Consider the following 21,525-nt stretch of genomic DNA (forward strand, 5'->3'; position numbering starts at 1 on the left):
AAACATTACCAAACACATAGAACCAAATCTTCATAGCAATCAGTATTTTAGATTTAAATTGCCAGAATCATCCTTTGTTTATAGTTCATACTCAATATAATTCACATGGAATGTATTGAGCTATTTCAAAATCCAACTGGGTAACCAGGGCACACTGATGCACAACTGTAACACCAGCACTCAAGAGGCAGAGAGAGGCAGGCTGATCTCTGAATTCCAGCCCAGCCTAGTCTACATAGTGAGTTCCAGGATAGCCAGAGCTATATAGTGAAACTCTGTATTGGGGAGAAAGAGGAGAGAAGATAAAGAAAGAAAAGAAAATCCAACTGGGTTATTGCTTCTTAGTTCAGGAGAGTTTTAGTAAGATGATTTCATGGACATATTTTAATGTGATAAAACTGACATTTTCTTTTTAGCTATATCTCAGCCTAGCCTGGACAAAATATGTTCTCACTGTTCATTATTTTAAGCTACCACAGATGTCTTTGAATCCACAGTTCTCTATATTTAGTCTGAATTCAAACTGCTTTATTCAGTTAGAGCACATAAAGTTTGTAAGGAATCATAAGACTAATAATGACTATATATTAAAATTTAATTATAAAATTACATGTTTGATATTTGGACAACAAACATTAAAATATCACAGATCTCTGCTCAGGTTCTCAGATAATATCTGTGGGAGTTTGGAAAGTGAATTTAGAAGAGACTTTAGATTCTATATTTTTATAGTTTTACATTTGATCCATTTTGTGAGAAATTAAAAGCACGACCAATAAAGTATATTTGAATGAGAAGAATAGTATACTTAATAATAATCCAAATTATTTCTCATCATAGTTCAATTCCTTAAATTTACTATATGGGCCTCATGGAGCTTCCAAACATTAAATTCCTCTCCTTTCTAAAAACAAATTAAACAACAAAAACAAAACAAATAAACAAAACCAACCTAAGAAAAGCAATACCGCCCCCCCCCCCCCAAAAGCAGGCGAATACAGCAGAGGTTTCCACCATCCAACTCTCAGTATGATGAGTGAGAACTGAGAAATTCATAATTATGGAAAGACTTCTAGGTGCTGGAGATTGCCTTCAGCAGAGTTGCCTATCGAGATGGGAATGTCAAGGAGAATGGGAAAAAGTAGAGGAGAAGCAGAGGATGCAAAACAGGAACCAAAAGGCAGTTGAGACAAATATTAGTCTTATGGATGCTATGACTTTCTCAAACGTATAAGTTGTTTGAAAAGAATATACAGTAGAATGATCATAGAGAAATTATGTGACCTATTTTAGTGTTTTGCAAATTCTTCTTTTCATGTATTAAGACTCCTACATCAAATGATTAAAAAAAGAAAAATGCCTTGATAAATCAGATGGGTGAGCTAAAGGACAAAGACAAAAACAATTTTTAACAGCCCACGATCTCCACTTGCCTTCCCCAGGATCTGAGGATTATTCTCTTTATCCTCATATCCTCATATTAATATTCTCTCTCTCTCTCTCTCTCTCTCTCTCTCTCTCTCTCTCTCTCTCTCTCTCTCTCTCTTTCTCTCTCTCTCTCTTCTTCTCTCTCTCCCTCTCTCTCTCATACACATACACCTCATACTCTCTCCCTCCTTCATTATTTTCCCGTCCCTCTCTCTTCTACCTTTCATATCTTTCTTTTCATTTCTCTCCCCACCTCCTAAATAAATACAAGTTTCTAAGAATATTCCATGTCTCTTACAGTAAAGGGCAATCTAGGAAAAGCACGTACCCATGAAATATAGTCGTTGCCTTTTACTAACCTTTCTAGCATGAAATTTTACTCTTCACAGTTAAGTCTGCATTTGGTTTCCATTCTTTACCATGGCATTTCCGACATGTTAGGATGCAGGTGTACTCTACATCCTAACTTCCCAGTTAATGCTACTTGCTAAGAAGTTTGTGATTGTTCAGTGATGTATAGAAATCTTCAAAGAAAGAAGAGATTGAATTTCTAATAGTTTTTATCTGTTTTTAGATTTTCAAACATCTCTGTCTATCATTATTAGTTATTTTCACATAATTTTAGCCATTGATTGATATGTTGAATTGGTTCCTCCAATCCACATTGTGTGTTGGCTTTAAACTTGTGATAAGTTTATAATTTTATCTCCTTTCCCCATTACCTCCCACTTCCACAAGATCTACCTATTAGCACAACCACTTGGACTCACACACTCTGGAAATGACTTGATAACTGCGTTGTGGTGAGGAGGAACTCTTCTAAATATTGACCTAGAATCTCTTACCAAGGAGATGATTTGACAGTGTGTTACTGCTGTGTTCTTTACTCATCTTTTGACAAACAAGAAGCTACATATTTTATGACTGCACAACAAATTTATAGAAAATGAAATATGGATATGTCAAAAATTAGATGTCAAATGGTGATCCAAATATTTTATTACTAAATGATTTGGCATCTTAAATAAGTATCCTAAGGTTTGGTCACATGTTAGCTTTACTCTTAAATAAAACTCTCTATAATTTATTTTGAAAAGGTTTTAGTTTGTTTTAAAAATAATAATAAGGGCTCAGGACATGATAATATGAGTTACTGACAGAATACATTATATTTTAAAATATTTTAATTCTGACATTATATTAATGTATCAAAATTAATTTTCCAGGTTACAAATTATTTAAAACTTTAAAATGAAGTAAGCACTAACCTGAAATAGATTCAGTGTTTTATTCCCAACTCACCTTATAAATTTATAGTATCTACATTTTTTGATTGTTCATATTTATTTTGGGAAGAAATTAATAAAATATAAAACAATTGCCAATATTTTAATGGTTGAAGCAAAGAGGTAAGATAAGGCTAAGGAGAAATAAAGTAAGGCTTTGAAGCTATGGTAGTCTATACACTTTTTATTCATCTACAGTGTTGACAGGTAAACCAAACACTTTCACCTTCTACTTATGATAATGATTCAATAGCAGATAAATTAGAGTTCATGTAAATTACTGATTAGCCTTGGAGATCAGAGCATTCTTTATTTCATAGGTAAGACTAGTGTTAGGAAAATCTTATTAAATTGATAATTTCTGAAATAACCCTCAAATGTGCATTTTTTACTATCCAAGTTTTTAAGCTACTAATCAGTACAGATGCTTTTAAAAACCAGAAACTATGATTCCTAAAACTAAGAAATTGATTCTTTTAGTTTTAGAGGTCAAAATCTGAGTCAAGTCTTACTAGGTTTATTGTAATGGGCTGAAGTCAAGATGTTGGCAAAACTGTGCTCCATCTGGAATCTCTGGAGTCGTTCCATCTTACACAAGCCACCTGCATTCTTGGCTCCCTGTCCCTTCCCATCCTCAAAGCCAGGCATGTGGCATCCTGGAAATCTCTCTCTGAATTTTATAGTGGCATCCTTACATCATTCATTTTAAAGATTCACACTATTAGAATGAACCTGTCCCTTTACTTCAGGATATATTTCTTATCTGTTGATCACTAAACATGACTGCAAAGTGCGCTTGAGCATATAAAGGGCCTCATGCCCTTGCTGGGAAGTAGCATAAGGCTACCTTTGAAGGCCAATATTCTTTATACCACTGTTAAAAGTAGGGAATAGGGAAAGTGGGTCTCCATATTATAAAACATGATATAACTTTTTAAATCACTGAAAATACAGCCTCTTTAATGTCGTAATGCATTGCTGACATGTAAGTTTTCAAAGTAATAAAATTAAAATTTATATAAGAAATTGAAAGGATAAATACTGATAATTCTATTTTTCTTTTTACTCCATTTCTACACAGAAGGTGTAGAAAATCATAAGGAAGGACATCGATATGGGGATAAATCTCATTCTATCTACCTTTATCTCAAGTCCAACTAAGAAATAAGGAAGCAAAGAAATATTTATTATATGCAGCAGATAAAGATAACATGAGATTTATCCCCATATTGATGTCCTTCCTTATGATTTTTCAGGTTATCTCTACATATACAAAAACACAAACTATGTATACATATATATCATATACATATTTTAAGTGAGTACATTCTTAAGCATGTTCAACTCAAAATGTATACTACTGTTTATGCATCATTAAGGTCATAGTTCAAGAAGGAAAAGGGATGTACAGGCAAATTTCTAGACACAGTTTTATTGTATTAAATGTGAAAGAAAGGAATATCTTAGGAAATCTTTTTCCTGATGAGATTTTTAGCTTCATCCAAAGGATGGATTGAAAGATAAATTAACATAGAAATTTCCCTCTAAACATACCTCCCTTACTTGTATGTCAACAATAATTTGAACATTTATTCAAAAAATGAAATCAAGAAATAACTGTTCTATCATGTTCATTGCATCAACTTTCACAAGTCAGGGTATAAAACAACTTAAATATACACAGATGAATATGTAGGTGAAGAAAATATAGCATATAGACAGTTAACTATGATTGATCTTTAGAAAATAAACACTGACGAGCTAAGATATGGATAAATAGCAAAAACTTCATGTTAAGTAAAACAAGGTACTCAACACAAGGACAGTGATTGAATTGGACGTATAGCATAGACCATTTCATATCCAAAAAGCAGACTTCTGACTCTAAGTAGCTGGGTTGGAGAGCCAGACTATATTTGAGTTATTGTTTAGTAAAAAGTTTTGATCATGTAAGATTGAAAAGTTCCAGGAGTCTTCTCTGCAACATGTGGCATTTACATGTAACCATACCACACTGAGCATGTAAGTCAAATAAGATAACATGTAAACAAAGAATATAGAATATATATATATATATAAGATAACATGTTCTTTCCCTTCTACTGCAAGAAGTATTATTAAATATGAATTGTATGGATCAGTTCGTCAATGTCACAAGGCAGCTTTCCTATACATTTCAAAATCAGAGATGATTGTATTATTTCATGAAACTTATCAGAACAGAAAATGGAAAGGCAACTTCCAATTTTTCTATACCAAAGACTTTCGAACTTATTTCCTGCTCAGTAATACATGGGAACCAAGTGATTAGGAAGCAGTAGCGATTTCCTGCTACTCAGAAATGGGATATTTCCCAACTCAGAAGACATATTACATGCTCTAGCACTAGCATCCAACCAGTGAATTCTAGTAAATGACTTGCTAACACACTAGACAGATTAGACAGTACCAGAATTAGTCATACAAGACTTCCATTTATATAAAGAAATGTATGGTTCCTGATACTGCCAAAAAAATAATAACATTATGGCTGCAAATATAAGAACAGGGCTATGGGTAGATATCCAGAACTTAAGTAGCACATACTAGGAGACCTCCTCCCGAGTTCACTTCCAAGCATTTATATATGTATACTACATTTGTTCTTTTGAAAATAAATCCTGACAAGTAATAAAATATGGATTAATTGCAAAAAGTTCATGTTAAGTAAAATAAACTACTCACTACAAGGATGGTGAATAAATTAGATGTCTAACATTGTCTGTTTCATAGACATCATTGATGTGACCAGAGATCAAGGGAGACTATAGAGGATGAAGAAGTCTAAATACATAAAAACTCTTGTTAGCTGAGCTATATTTACAGGCAGACTTTAGTCATATAGAAAATACATGTTTTATAATCCACCTACCACTATGATTACCAGTATTCTTCTAGATCAGTTTTATCAAATATTTCACTTAATATAGTGTGTTCAAATCCAAGTCAGTCTACTGCCCTCTTTGGTCCTCTGTAGTTCCTCCCCTGTCTTCCTCCACTCTTTCCTCTGAAGTTTATGTACTCTTTTTCTTTATTATTTAATACTCACTGACTCAACTTAATATTGCCTTCATTTGTGTGGGTGTGGGGCCAGCTTCTCAGTGTGCATATCCCTGAGGAAATGACATTCCCTCTCCCAATAGCCATTTCCTTCCAATATCTCCTCTGTAATCCATGCTGAGGCTCTAGATACTTGATTCTGTGCATATCCTTCTTTGATTGCAAAGGACCCATTAACATATAAGGATCACTGTTTATAAATAAATGACAAAGTCATTGAAATAAATCACCTTGGTTTTGGTTTTCTTTTCTGTCCTCAGGATTGACATCTTTAAGTATGTGATCTATGGCATTGCAGCTGCTTTCTTTGTCTATGGCATTTTACTGATGGTGGAAGGTTTCTTCACAACTGGGGCCATCAAAGATCTCTATGGAGACTTCAAAATCACTACCTGTGGCAGATGTGTGAGCGCTTGGGTATGTCATTTCTCTGCACTCTGCATGGAATGTGGGTTGATTTCAGTATCACACGGATACTTGCACTTCCCGAAGAGAACTAAAGCATTGTTTAATGCAGTGACATGCCCTTCCAGGATGGCAACCCTACAACTTCATAATAAGAGTTCTAAATTAACAGTCTTTATTGTGAATGTTGGTTTTAAATTGTCAAATCATGTGCACTCCAACTAATTTAGTTTGTACAGTGGGCAATGTGTATTGGTTTATTATTTATTTTAAAGATCCTTAGGTTACCACACAAAATAATAGAAGATACTTTCCCTAATCTGTAGATAATGCCTATGCAAGTAAACTTCTGTCTCCTTAGTAACAAAGAAAAAGTAAACATACTGTTTAACTGTAAATCTTTATGTTGAACAACTTGTAACCGATTCTGTGATGTGACCTGGGTTCATTGCAGACATGTATTTCTGTCTGGGGGAGAACTCTTACTGCATATCCATGAATGTTCAATAATATGACTTAATGGCTTTCAAAAGGGATTGCCACCTAAATTCTTTGGATTGGTAATATTAAATTTCAGATTCAGAGAAAATAAGATACATGAAGTTCTTGCACTGATGCTAAAAAAAAAAAAGTTTATTTAGTTCTCAGTGACCCTTAAATAATTTCTCAAAAAAGGCTGGTTTCTGACATTAATTTAATTTCTGCTTTACAAATAGTGTATAATGATTTTAGTGAATAATAAGCTTCCTTATTGTTCAAATAACCCACAACAGTGCTTCTGTGAACCTTGAAAATCAATTTTAGCTCTTTGAATAAGGTTGACCTATTTGACAAAATGAAGATCCTCTTTAAAGTTCTGAGTCCACAATGCTCTAGCAATAGAAGGGCAATGGCAAGAGTCTAAAATCGTTTCTCAAATAGTACAGAAAGTCCCACACAGCAAGACATTTACAGTCAATTGTGACATTTTATTCAGAATGGGAAAAATCATCAAATAGTAAAAATAATCAGGAAGAATTTGTACATCTATATACAGATAATTATCTGCCTATCATTCAAATGTCTTAAAAGGAATCTTGAATATCTATTTATAAAGTGAATCATGCGCCACACTAGTTTTCTACAATAGTAGCAATTGTGTCATCAGTCACAGTAACACACCAGAAGGTTAGCAGCAGCTGCGTGGGCCCCCTCAGTGGCTATGTAGCATGTAGTCAACTGCAGAAGATGTACCTCCCAACTCCCATGAAACCTGCGCTGACATGCAGACTTGATCATGGTTGAGCAGAAAAGGAAACTGTAATTTAGACACATATTAGTCATATTACCCAGAATAGAATTTTTATCATTTATCATTCGTTATAACGTTATAAACCTAATTTTAAATTTCATCAAAAAATTTCACACAATATTTTGGTAACTTTTATATTCAAATAGTTTTAACTTTAGGGAAAATTAATGATTCATGGAGTTAACATATTTATCAATTATTGCTTATTTATGTTTGTCATAGTGAGCTGATAATGCAATGTTTACATATCTCTGTGCTTTGGCCATGTTACTTTTAATTTCCCTAAGTTCTCTTTATTTGTACAATGTCCCTTTCAGGCTTATATTCAAGTAATTTGCACAATGTTAATGATTTTTTTGCATTAAACTTCACAAAGTATAATTTTAAAACATAATATCTTCAATATTTTAATGCTTTTTTATGTAACATTTAGAATGGCAATGGAAGTGTTTGGTTTACAACTCGTCCCCTTTGGCTGTGTATTTTCACCCCTTTCCACTATGGGATATTTTTTTTGTGGGGGGGGGAGATGTTGGAAAATTTTTGTTGGGTAACAGACACCATACACAAGGCTAGAGGTGCTGCTAAACATCCTGTAATTTACAGGGCAATCCTCACAACAAATAATTATTTGATCCAAATTTTAATAATACCAAATCTGAGAAACTCTAATTCTGAAAGTTTGGTCTAATGCCTACCTCATGCCTAATAGTAGCCATTTCTATTCCATTACCACATATCTCTTACTTAACATCTTTAAATAAAGGGGGCTGTTTTTATATTATAAAATTCCATTAATATCTCCAAATCTAGTACATCCATGATACTCTATATCTGTCATCTAACCTTTATATAGTATTGCAGCATTCACTTCCCCAAACTCACACACAAACACGTAATAACAATGGCCAACATTTTATTAAAAAATTAAATAAGGGTATATAGATCTTTGTATATTTATTTGAACTATATTGGAAGGTAATGTGTAATGTGGCAGGCAGGACATAGGTGTTAGAGCTGAAGAGACCATTGCCCTTTGGAACATGCTCTGACACTTAACAGCCATTTTCAACTATTTGTGAAGGAGATGTGACAGACAAAGCTTTTGGAATTGTTCCTCGTGTCACAAAATACTATGAGATATCTATTAGTATTGAGTTAATACAATGAGATATCTATTACTCTATTGAACAATAAAACAAGAAGAGTTAGTTGATATGATAGACCATAGGTCTTTTTATATCTCAATTCTCATGAAGTATTTGTAAGAAATATTCTCAAACTCTCATATTGTAGTTCCTAGTAGTGTTCTTTGGAGCATTTCTGCACCAAGATTGCAGAAGCAGTGTGTTTGTATTGAAGATTAAGACTGCTCTCAAGCTTCATGTTGCAGTAGCTTACATGGTTTCTCTCTCCACCTTTCCCTGTTGCAGTTTATCATGCTGACATACCTCTTCATGTTGGCCTGGCTGGGAGTCACGGCTTTCACCTCACTGCCAGTGTACATGTATTTCAACGTGTGGACCATCTGCCGAAATACCACACTAGTGGAGGGAGCGAATCTCTGCTTGGACCTTCGTCAGTTTGGTAAGTAGATAGTGGGTCTCAAAGTGAAAATCACCTTGGATAGCCGCCTTTAAAATTCCAGAAGTGGCTTTGAAAACAACATGTATATTACTTCAAAGATAAAGATATCAGACTACATAGTTCAGGGCCTTTTGTAAATTAAAATAGATGGGAATTTCTGGAAATACCAGGTCAAAACAGGTTTCATTTTCCTAATTTCAAAGCCATCTTTCAAGTGTAATCAGACATACATGTCCTTATTTCATTGATCCATGGTTAACTGTATACATTGAGATATCAAGTATGGAGATCTCCAAGGAAGACATATTTTCTTATGCTCTAATATGAGACAGGAAACTTGGCATTAAAACTAATGATATTAAAGGATGAGGGAGAGCAGATGAACAGGAGGGAAATAATCCTTGTTTTGCTTTGTGTTTCTTGACATTTTAAAGATTGAACCCAAGGGCCTTACGCATGTTTCATGTTCTCTTTTAAAATTTAATACTTTGAGGAATCCATATGTTGCGTTTTGGTGATATTCTCCTCCTCGTCTCAAATACATCTCCCTTTACTATCTAACCAACTCAATGTCCTTGTTTTTTTAAACACATCTAGTCCATTTTGTGCTTACTATATACTGTTGTGTGTATGGCCATCTAGTAGGGCATGGTCAACCTACTAGGGTCCATATGCTAAATAGACTTTTCCTATGTCAACAGCTGTCCATTGGAATCGCTTCTCAAGTAGACCTGGGATGTATCACCCACCTCTTCTTTTCATGCCTGAATAGTAGATAATTACAGGGCTGCAGTGTGTTCTATAACACTATAAAGCATGTGTTCATCAACTCATAGTTGTTATGACAACATGAACATTTATTTAAGACCCAGTGAATCTAGTAAGTGCTGCTACAATATGCATGAGTGGGTATGGCCTATCCCCTATGGCATGAGTAGCTTATCAAAAGCTACATCAAAATAAGCAAACTCTGACTCTTCTTATACCAGCTGCAATCAAAAATACTACTAGATCCTAATAGTGGTATTTTGTGAGCTCTTCCTTTAACCATGGTGATGTTATTAACTGGCTTGGTATTCTGAAGCCTTTGTATATGTCACCAATCATAGCTCCTGTGAGTTCATGTATACAAAGTCTTAAACAATATTGCTGTGCTCATAGATTAGGGACTCTGTCATTTTGTTTGTTTGTTTTGTTGTTGTTTTTATAGAGACCCACAACTGGTCAGTGTACAAAAAATAAGATACTACAAAGTACTCAGCCCTGAATGCTATGTCTATATCATACCATCTCTGGAAGTAGAATGATTATAAGAGCCAGAGGCAGTGCATTACTGAAAAACACTGTGTTTTCCAGACACAAATGGACAGTTACATATATGAGCTCACAGTAATTTTAATGACGTGTACAATACTTATGCAAGCTTAAGGTAGACAGAATAACAGTATGAAGGGGAAGTATGCGAATTAATTCCCACCTTTGGCTACAATTTAAAACCACTGTAAGAGGAAAAGTAAGTTTTCTTTAAGGTTGTGGCACCTGGTAGATGCTGTGCTAGTTATGGTAATATACCCAAAAGTATATGGGCAGCACAAATTGGACTTGAGTTTTAAAAAGGAATAAGGACATAAAATTCAGTGGATAGAACCCTGTGGTATAGGTGGGGGAGGAGGGGTGAATATGATCAAAATGCATTATGTGAAGTTATCAAAGAATTAATTCAAATAGTAAAATAAAGGCAAGACTACATGAATATACATATACATACTATGCCTAAGCAAGGAGTATCACATGCTAAAAGACTAGAGATTGAGATGTCTGTAACTAATCCTATGTTATTATTTCATGGATATATGTAAAAACAAACAAAAATCAGTAAAGACCAAAGGCAGCATGAATGAAAGTTTGCTTCCATGTCTTCAAAGGAGTAACCAGTGCCACCATGCTTTCCTCTGATCCCCACGTGCAAATTTTGTTACATGCCTTGCAAGCTTACACTCTCACACACATGCTCACATATACACGCATACACACACACATACACACACACAAGTGCATGCACAGACACCACACTCATACACATACAATAAACAACCTATTTTAAAAATTAGTAACCCATACTAATGTGGAGATAGAGAATGTCTATTTCTTATATGCATATTATTGGAGGCTAGAAAACACCCTTGGGGGGCATCTTTTCAGTTTTTTCTCTTTCCTGTGCTCCACCTTTCATTTTTAAAGACAGGCTTATTCACAGTTCTGACACCCCTCAAAGCAGATCAGGCTATCCTGGCTGTCTGACCCCAATCTCTACCTTCTCAGTGTCAGCACACCCAAATTTTTCTAATATGAATCAGGTGAATCTAATTCAAGTCACTGAGCTTGCAAACAAGCAATTTACGATTAAGCCATTTCCCTATGAGCTTGCTGCAGCATCCCAAAATGAAATTTCATAGATTCCATGCTAAAGATGGGCTGCAGTGTAGACATGTTAGTATTTGAAAAGTCCTGTGGGTGATCCTGATGTAATCAGTCCATAAGTCAACAGGCAAGCATTGCTATGAGTGAAGTAGAAATTTCTATTAACTCCTGCTTGCTAAGGACACTGTTTTTGATAAGCCCTAAGAAGGGGCACTTATTTGAGTAATATATCTTTGTAAACTAACAAAATTCTTAAAGAATTTGAACAAATTTAATCTACTTAGTATACACCCTGGGGCATAATCACTAAAATAATTGTGATACTTCCATATTTGGTTCATTATATTAATGAACCAAAACGATGCACTAGCTACAATCAAATCTAAACAGTCCAGCAGATAGACTCAGTTAAGCTCTTAGGAAAATAAAAATGTTTAAATTGCTGGGTTAGTGTTGCATCTCATATTCCTGATTCCAGGCACAATTATGATGAACAATAACAACTTTTTTCATTGTAGCTTAACACAATTTCACATGACAGTTATTGAGGTCTGACAGCTAAAGGATTTTCTCTTGAGGTTCTTTTCAAACATATTTAATGCTAATCTACAATTTTCTCAATATGGTAGGGATTGTGACAATTGGAGAAGAAAAGAAAATTTGTACTGTCTCTGAGAATTTCCTGAGGATGTGTGAATCTACTGAGGTGAGTATTTTTGCACTCTACTTGTGGCAAAATTTGAGCATACACTTTGACCTTTAAAAATGTATTATATTTAAATATATTTTGATTTGTTTTTATCAGAGATTATTTTGCTTGTTTGTTTAATGCAGGCTACCAGAGTATAAAAGCTATTTTGTATATTTATATAAAATTATTATAAATGCTTGAGGCATTCTAGAAACTCACCTTAATGAAAGTTGTGAATTATAAAGATATATCATAACTTTATTGTTATAAAATTACTAAAATCCATCATTTTAAATGACATCTCATTGTTGTAATGACATTATGGTAAAATAGCTCAAACGGATTTAAGTGGTGTGAAAGGTGAAGGGCATTTTAATGCTACTGTTGATGAAGTTCACAGCTTGTCCAAAGCTCACTCTTGTCAATCACACACTGATTCTTTTATAATAATAGTGGCAGTCATAGTCTCTCTTCTCTATTTAGCTGACTCACTTTGATTTGTCGTTCTGTTTTGTTCTGTCTTCTGCAGCTGAATATGACCTTCCATTTGTTCATTGTGGCACTTGCCGGAGCTGGAGCAGCGGTTATTGCTATGGTAAGTCCTTCGCAGCTCAATGATTGACATACGATATCATTTGAAATACAATGCAACTTGCTTGAATGCATAATTTGTTTCTCATACATTTTCTATAAAAGATGTTATTGTCAGTATAGAAAGAGAGGGATCCAGGGGTATGGATCAGTTGTTAAAAACACTGGTTGCTCTTCTAGAGGAACTGGGATCAATTCCTAACAACCACGGCACAGCTTACAGCAAAGGATCTTACATCCTCCTGTGACCTCCATTCAGCATTCACATGAACCACATACATGCAGACTAAGCACTCATACAAAGAAAACAAAAATAAATCTGTTTTTGAAATACAATCATTGAGTTATTTGGGCACTGGGGTGCCAGAGTGTATGTATGAAGGTAAGAAGACAATTTAGAGGGATAGATTCTCTTTTTGTCCCATGTGGGTCACAGGATTTGAACTTGAGTCATCAGGCTGCAGAGTTTTTGTTTGTTTGTTTTCTCACTGAGCCATCTTGCTGGCCATATAAAATTTTATTTTGAATAGCAAGAATGTACAAGATTGTGTTAAAATGTGAAACATTTTTTCGAGGTTAATTCTTTCTGGTCAGTATTTTTCTAAAATTTTGAGCTACCATAAATTTCATTATGAATTATATAATCAAAATTATACGTAAATTCAAGCATTTGGAAGCTTTTATTTTTTTTTTGACCCACACACGTTGGCAGTGCCTAAGGTTCCATAAAGTAAGAATACAGCATGCAGGGATAGCATCTATAGCACTTTCTCTCAAGGGACTCTGAGCTTATAGTAAACAAAATGTAAATTTCAAAGGAAATACTATATTCTTAAAAAAAATAACAAAGCAGATTCTATTTCTTCCTACATTTTGGTGTCACAGAAATTAGGAGTGGGAGTGGTTGTTAGAGCTCAGTTGTAGAATGTGTGCCTAGCCTGCATATGACCTTGAATGGATCGCCAACATTACAACTAATTAATTAATATGTTGCTATAAAACAAAATAAATGCATTACTATATTCACTATTTAGAATGCCTTTTTATTATGCATGTATATCTGTACTAGTCTATTATCACTTGGTCTCGTGTCTTGTAATGTTTCAATTTTACTAATTTTTTTTATTGAAATAGAATTACATAACTTCCTCCTACCCTTTCCTCCCTCCAGCCCCTTGCAGTTGCCCTTCTCCAAAGGCCACCCATGTTCCCCAACTACTTTTCTATTAAAATGACAAAACACCATGACCAAGGCAATTTATTAAACGAAGCATTTAATTTGGGAGTTCATATTTCCAGGATATTAAAGTCCATGACTACCCTAGCAAGCAGTGTGACAGCAGGCAGGCAGACAGACAGCAGACAGGCAGACAGGCATGGCATTAGAGTAGTAGCTGAGACATTACATCTAAGAGAGTGGGGAGAGGAAAGGAGGAAGGGGAGGGAGGAGACAGGGAGGGGAAGGGGGAGAGGGGAAAGGAGGAAGAGGAGGGCAGGAGGGGGGAGGGGAAGAGGGCAGAAGGGAAGAGGAGGAGGGGAAGATGGGAGAGGGGAGAGGAGAGAGGGGAACAAGAGGAGGGGAGAGACAGGGAGAGAGTGAGGGTGAGGGAGAGAAACTAAAAATGACAAGGGCTTTGTAAATCTCCAAGCTAATTTCTAGAAACACCACCTTCAACAAGGCCACATCTCCTGATCCTTCCCAAAGGATTTCCTCAGCTGTAGATCAAACATTCAAACATATTATTAACCTATGGGAGCCTTTCTCATTCAAATCATAACATGTCTCCATTACCAAAGATAGATTATTTTTTCTTGATTATATTCTAGATTGAGTATTAAGTTACTTAGTATTTTATTTTCTAAATGTTGAATAAAACATTTCATCTATTTTTAATGTCAAAGAAAGTACACCTTAAGTTAATGAACTTGTCCATTCAATTTTATAATGTTGAAAGCTCTAATTTTGAAGTATTGAATACAGGACCTATGAAGATCTGAGTGCTAGGCAAGCAGGGAAGGTCTAAATAAGGTGTTCAAGCTGACCTTAATTTTATACAGGTTGGCATTAAATCTGTGATCACCCTCTATACCTTATTGAATAGTTGCAAATATAAGTCTGGTATACTACCAGACTTGGGTTCTGTGATTTATTTTTTAATATAATATCTTCTGCTTATTGTGAATACATATTAATATAGGAGATCCATCTGGCAAAATATGTTATATATTTTAGTTCCTGGTATCATAAGAAAGCAAGTGGAAATGAATTATGGAAACAATTATTTTTGTAATTAAATATACAAATTTGTTTTTAGAATCTATGAGAACACTCTTCTCAGCACAATATAAATTCAAAACAAAAACTATGAAAGAGAAAATGTCTGCTTATGTATTTTAGAGTACAGATACAGGAAAGCCAAGATGAAGCATGCAGTCTTCCTATTTGGGTAAATGATGATAGCATATCCAGGAAGCATTAAAGAGAATTTATATTCAGCCTTGGATTAGCAGGGGATCTATGTTATCCACAGTGTCTTCTCATACAAATATTTTTCCCTTTAAAATTTGCTGTGTGTGTGTGTGTGTGTGTGTTTGTGTGTGTGTGTATACAGTTTGGGATATTTATTTTGTCACAGAGACAATTCACTGAGAGTGAACAGACTTCTAGAATAACTTATTTGTCTCTATCAGGTCCACTACCTGATGGTTCTGTCTGCCAACTGGGCCTATGTTAAAGATGCCTGCCGCATGCAGAAGTATGAAGACATCAAGTCAAAGGAGGAGCAAGAGCTTCATGACATTCATTCCACTCGCTCCAAAGAGCGGCTCAATGCATACACATAAATAAGTCTCTCTGTTCCTTACCACTCGAATGCATTGGTGTTTAATTAAGGGCCATCCAACCATCCAACCTGTGAAAAACAAAACGAGAATGCTTCTCATCAAAGACATGTAGGGTGACTAATGAATCACCTGAGTATAACTCTTTGCTGTTTAGCATTCAATCTCCTAATTTGTTAAATTGGAATGACCAAATCTCTTCTACAAGCTCCTAGTCACTCTTGTTTTTTAACCTCTCAAACTGATTTAGTTATTCTGTGAGATCAAAGATATTAACATTGTCAAATGCAAATCCTTGTTTGAATTTTAATCACCACCCCCACATATCACACTTAACATTTTTTTTGCATTGTTTCTTATGTTTTGAAAGAGAAACTAGCTTTTTATACTTTTTAGTTTTGATTCCAGTAACTAGTTTAACTACAGGTAACCTTCAAAGGGACCATTGTACATTATGAACAAGAGACAGAGATGGCATCATGATAACTCTTCTTGATATGGGAATCCAGTCTGGAGATCAGTGGCCACATGGCTATTGGCCCTGGTTAATGTTTTCATCAATCTAAGGTGCAATTTCTAAATTTCTAAGGGTAGGTTAAAAAAGTGCTTCTTATCTTTGTTAACATTGTATTTTTCTTTCTTGATGTACTTAAAAGGTATTTCTCTGATTACTCATGTTTATGTTGTGAGCATGTAGAAACAGTAATGCTAATGCATGGCCAGTTGCCTTCTAAGATTGTGACACCAGGCTTACCTTTTAAAGTTTAGTATAGAAATAATTATCATGGAAATGACTACTGTGGACTGTTGAAGAGTGATCTTTTGTGATTTATGCAGTGGCTGGATTGGATCTTTTAATATGCTAATGTGGAAAATTAATTACCTTTATGAAGGTGTTATCTTAAACATAAGCACACTAAATACTCAAGACTTCTTTTACCCACTTAAAACTTTTAACGGATTGCACCTCTGTAAGCTATTTCTTAAAATGTGTATGATATATTTGAAAAGACTTCCATTAATATAATAGCTTTGCTTGCAGCCTTCCAATCTATGTTGGTTTACCTGTAGTGTTTTCTAAAGGGTGGTCAGAGGCCACTAGAGAATGTATTGTTTGGGAGTGTAGTGATATATTTTGTGTTTTTATTTCAAGTAAGTCATTTTAACCAAATGTTCATTCATATTCATTTATAAGAAGTACCTATATCAGACAAATTTTAAAAGAAAAACAATCAGTATTAATGGACCAAATTTCGTGTTTGTTTTAATCTTGACTCTCTTTTGATTATTTCTAATGCTACAAGAATGCTGTGAAGTGTCATTTAAAATAATGATGTAGCCTGACAAGAAATTTTGTCAGTGTATAAACCTAGGTAGTATTGTGCACTGATTTGACCATTGTGAAATCCTCCTTCAGTGTAAGTGCATTCCCAATAAAATTTATTGAGTGAAACAATCTTTGTACAACTACTAGTCATGCATCATCAGTAATTTTACAAGTTCTTGTAGTAGGTAGCGGTATTACTAGCGTTATCTGTGGCATGATTATGCATTCTGTAATATTAATTTGGGGGTCCTTTTGCTTTTTTAACACTTAGATTATCTTAATGGTTCAATGTTTTTTTCTGATATATGCAGTATTAAAGATATTGAGCAAAAGTATTAATGGGCTTCTTTAAATTCTATATTATAGTGTTTCAGTTCTGTGTCTATAGTATGTGATGATTTTTAAAACTGTCTTTTAAATTTATGTAATGATGTTGACATTTTGGCTTTTATTTCTGGTTTTAGAGTTTGTATTTTCATGTAGTGCTTTGTAGCAGGCATTACAAGTAATCTGTTTTGTACATAAATGTGCCAACAGCTTGATGGTGGCGTTTTTGAAATGTAGAACAAAGTGCTTGCAAAATGTAATAAATACACTTGTGTACTTTGTGTACTTATTATTAGTTTCTGCAGTGGTTTTTGTTTGTTTTGTTCATTCCTCTTCTTGTGTGTGCAGTCTTTTCAGTGCAATAGGATACCACCTGGGGAAGATTCTTATTGCAGTTGAGGGGATCTGACCCTTCAACATTTAGAAAAACTGTTGTGTGTGAACATCCAATGGTAAAAGACTCAAGAAAGGTCAATTTATGAAGTCTTTGGAAATTAAAAATGTTTGTCCAATTTCTTTTTCTTTTTTGTGTTTTCTTCTCTGATTTCTATTTTTTTGTGCTTTCTCTAGGGTTTATATGGCTCATAGAAAAAAAGAAAGAATAGCATAATTCAAAAACAAAAACTTATTTCATGGTTTGATTTTAAATATCATGGTGAGAGCAATGAAATGGAAAAAAGTTTCTAGAATTTTTGTTTTAGATCTAAATTATTCATTTCTAATAGACAAAGTGACATAGGAATGATTACATTAGAGGTATTGATTAGCTTTTATAAGGTATAAGAAATTACGATCTTTACTCATGCATTGCTTCACATTGCAACATAAAACTTTCTTGAACTTCCATTAACAACATGGGCAATATTGAAAATACATCTGTAAGAGTACCTTAATTATATTTAAAACACTTTTTAAGATAATAAAAAAGTTATTCCTCTATGAATTCTATTAAATGTACTTAGAATTTATATCTTCCAGGATATATTAATTTTAGTATAGCAATATGATAATGATATTGCAAATATCAACATGAACAAAATGTTCATAATATGCTGTTCTTACTTTATTCCTTGGGAAATATTTCTAAGATTTCCAGTAGATATTTGAAATTGTAGAGTATACATTGTAATTCATATATGCATATCTATCATACTGTTATTTACAGTAAAAAATAGGAAAAATAAAATTAAAAACAGCAGTCATAGCAATATATTAATTAAACTATAATTTTTCTCTTTTGCCTCATATCTCTTGCTCTGGTCCTCCCTCCTTCTCTTTCAACTGCCATATCCTTGTTAGTATATGCTCTGTTGATTCAGTGGACAAATGGGTAATACGTACACTGTAGATTCACTATACAAGTGTGTTCTATGTGCACTGTGGATACATTGGACAAATGAGTAGCATGTACATTGTGGATCTACTGGACAAATAGGTAGTATGTGTATTGTACATGCACTGTACAAAAAGGTTATGTGTGCAATGTACACTGGATAAATGTGGATACATTGGATGTTCACTGTGGATACACTGGGTAGGATATAGATTGTGGATACGCTGCACAAATAGGTAGGATATCCATTGTGGATACACTGGATCTGATGTACCCTGTGGATATACTGGAAAAATTGGTAGGATATTCACTGTGGATACACTGGACCAATGGATGGGATGTTCACTGTGGATACACTGGACAAATGGGTGATTCAGAGTAGAATGCAGATCATCACATTACTTAAAACAAAATTTATGAGTTTTTGAAATTTTCCATAATTATTTGGACCACTATTGAATATGAGTAACTAAAGAGAAAGTCTATCAAAGGGGGAACCACTTATGTAATAATTTGTATCCCATTCATAGTTCTTCCTCCAGTGACCCAGCAAACACAACTTAGACTTATTTGCCATTGCAGTTATAATTTCATCTACTTTCTTATATATTCATTGTTGAAAAATGACTACTATATTCATCATCTTCCATTAAAGTTTTATTTTTAATATGATGATACCAAGCCTTTGAAATCAAGTACAATAACATTTTGATGGGAGAACTGAGTGTTCTCATCTTGTGAATGAAACTTAATAAGGCAGTAATTTTCCTGAAAGGCCTTTATGGCTGTAAAATAATTTTGCTTTCCAAGCCACATAGAACTTAAAGTAGATACAACTGATTTTAAAAACATATTTTTTTCACATAATATTGTGTTACTTGTAAAGATTGGCAGTTGGTTTTAAGAATTGTTTTACTTAGATTTGTACTGTTCTTTAACTTATTCTCATGAATTACCTGGTAGCATTCAGACACTTCTAAACAGGATTCTTCTCTCTTTATGTAAATGCAACTTTCCTTCTAAAAGTAAAAGGAAAGAGGTATTTGCTGCGCCAAGCCAAGGGTTCTAATATTAATATGACCTGGACACATAGTACACAGGGGGTATCACTTATTTTCTCTTACAGTAGTTTTGGCATTTCTTCACCCTAGCTATTCAAATCTCTAAAACTTTTAATTTCTAAGCACTGAAACTAAATTTAAGCTAAATTTTAGTCACCTCTTTTTAACTCCCATCCACATTTTGGGATTATTTACTATAATGAAGCCAAAGAAAATGCCTATTGTTCTTACACCCTTTGAGGTCAACCTAAATCCTGTTAGTAATGCGCTGACCTCATTCCTGCTCCCTACATTCTTACAGTCACACTAATTTCAATTTTCAGTTACTTCGAACTGTTATCTTTTATTCATTGACATGATAATATAATAACCCTTATTTAACTCATCTTACCTAAACTCCATATATGAACCTATCTAAGAAAATGTGGTTAGAGAAAAAAAAAACCCTCTCAAGCTAATAATCTTAATGATTAAGCCTCAGAGCTGCCAATAAAGACATTCCATTCCTCTAAAACTAGGGATGGCAAACTGTTTCTATATATGGCCATATATCAGATGTTTTAGATTTTATGTGTTATGTCTATGTTATAGCTATTGAACTCTCTCTCTCTTTCTCTCTCTCTCTCTCTTGTCTTTGCAATACAGAAAGCATAAAACAAATATTATTCAGTACAAGTATGAAAGCAACTTATTACAGGATCCTTGAGATATCAAAATTCACTTATATTAAAGTTTCTTAAATAAAACTGTGCAATTGTATATTCTTTGCAAATCCTTTCATAGACTTTAAGTAATACCAATACCACATATAATACTGTATGAATTCTCTTTTAAAAGTTGTTAGACTATTGTCTAGGGACGGTTGACAAGAAAATAGTGTGTACATGTTCATTATAGAACGATTGCTTTTTCCAAATGATTTAAAAGATAAAATATAATTTTAAGGTGAGAAATACAATAGACAACGCTGGAACATGTGAGGTATTTAAGGGTGTAGTAGACTGGGGATGGAATAGCAGATTTCAATGAGATTTTGCAGAGAAGACAGGCTATACAGTGCAGTATAGAGTAACTCATATCCGGGCCCATCTGTCCTCACCATTGATCTCTTCTCCATTTCCCAGGCCAAACCATCCTCCATAAAGTAAGTGAAATAATTTGACTTCTCTTCCACCCTCTGAGGCAGGTGTGGCCAACCTGTAGTCTTCAAGCAGCATGTGTTCCAAGATAGCTGTGAATATGACTCAGTACATTCGTTGATGACATCATATCACAATGTCAAATGGTGAGCTGTCCTTACTTAGCATGTACTGTCATGCTCAGAAGTAAAGGACAGAGGTCTCATATTTTTTCTCTTAGCATTTCTGTCTAAATTTTTACCAGGTATTACACCCTTTCTTAATATTCTTTATGCACATAAGAAATTCATTTCCTGGCACTCCTCCCTTGGAAATAATCACCAATGCACTGCAACAGACACCCAGCAAGTCTCTGAAAATACTTGATTATGAGGCTTCAATTTATCCCCCTTTCTTAGCTGTGGTTAAGAATACTTGGCAGAAAATTCTATGGCAGTTACCCACACTTGTCAGCAGCAATTACTTGCCTAAAACCCTGAAACATGCAGTTAAGCCATGAGGCCACCACCATCCCCCAAAGTGAATTGGTTCTTCAGTTTAGTAACCTATACAGTGGTCAAGCTTCATCCTGAACATATTCTCCTATGGGTCATAGTAATTTGGTCAATTAAATACATATTTATATCTCATTCCATATTCCCTATCTTACTGAAGGGTATTAAATATACATTAGCTATATATATTAGAAAAATTTTACC

At 34.3% G+C, this 21,525-nt stretch overlaps 1 protein-coding gene across 1 annotated transcript in view; it reads left to right on the top strand.

The window, feature by feature from the left end:
* Gpm6a (glycoprotein M6A) overlaps window positions 1–17,583 on the top strand; it is a 285,565-nt gene extending 267,982 nt beyond the window's left edge. The window contains exons 3-7 of the mRNA XM_052162488.1: window positions 6,074–6,230; window positions 8,943–9,096; window positions 12,147–12,223; window positions 12,738–12,803; window positions 15,491–17,583. Of these exons, the coding sequence (XP_052018448.1) occupies window positions 6,074–6,230; window positions 8,943–9,096; window positions 12,147–12,223; window positions 12,738–12,803; window positions 15,491–15,643 (607 nt within the window). The 3' untranslated portion in view covers window positions 15,644–17,583. The remainder of the gene's footprint in view (window positions 1–6,073; window positions 6,231–8,942; window positions 9,097–12,146; window positions 12,224–12,737; window positions 12,804–15,490) is intronic.
* The last annotated feature ends 3,942 nt before the right edge of the window (window positions 17,584–21,525 follow it).

The sequence above is a fragment of the Apodemus sylvaticus genome, chromosome 18 (assembly GCF_947179515.1).
Source record: "Apodemus sylvaticus chromosome 18, mApoSyl1.1, whole genome shotgun sequence".
Classification (NCBI taxonomy): domain Eukaryota; kingdom Metazoa; phylum Chordata; class Mammalia; order Rodentia; family Muridae; genus Apodemus; species Apodemus sylvaticus.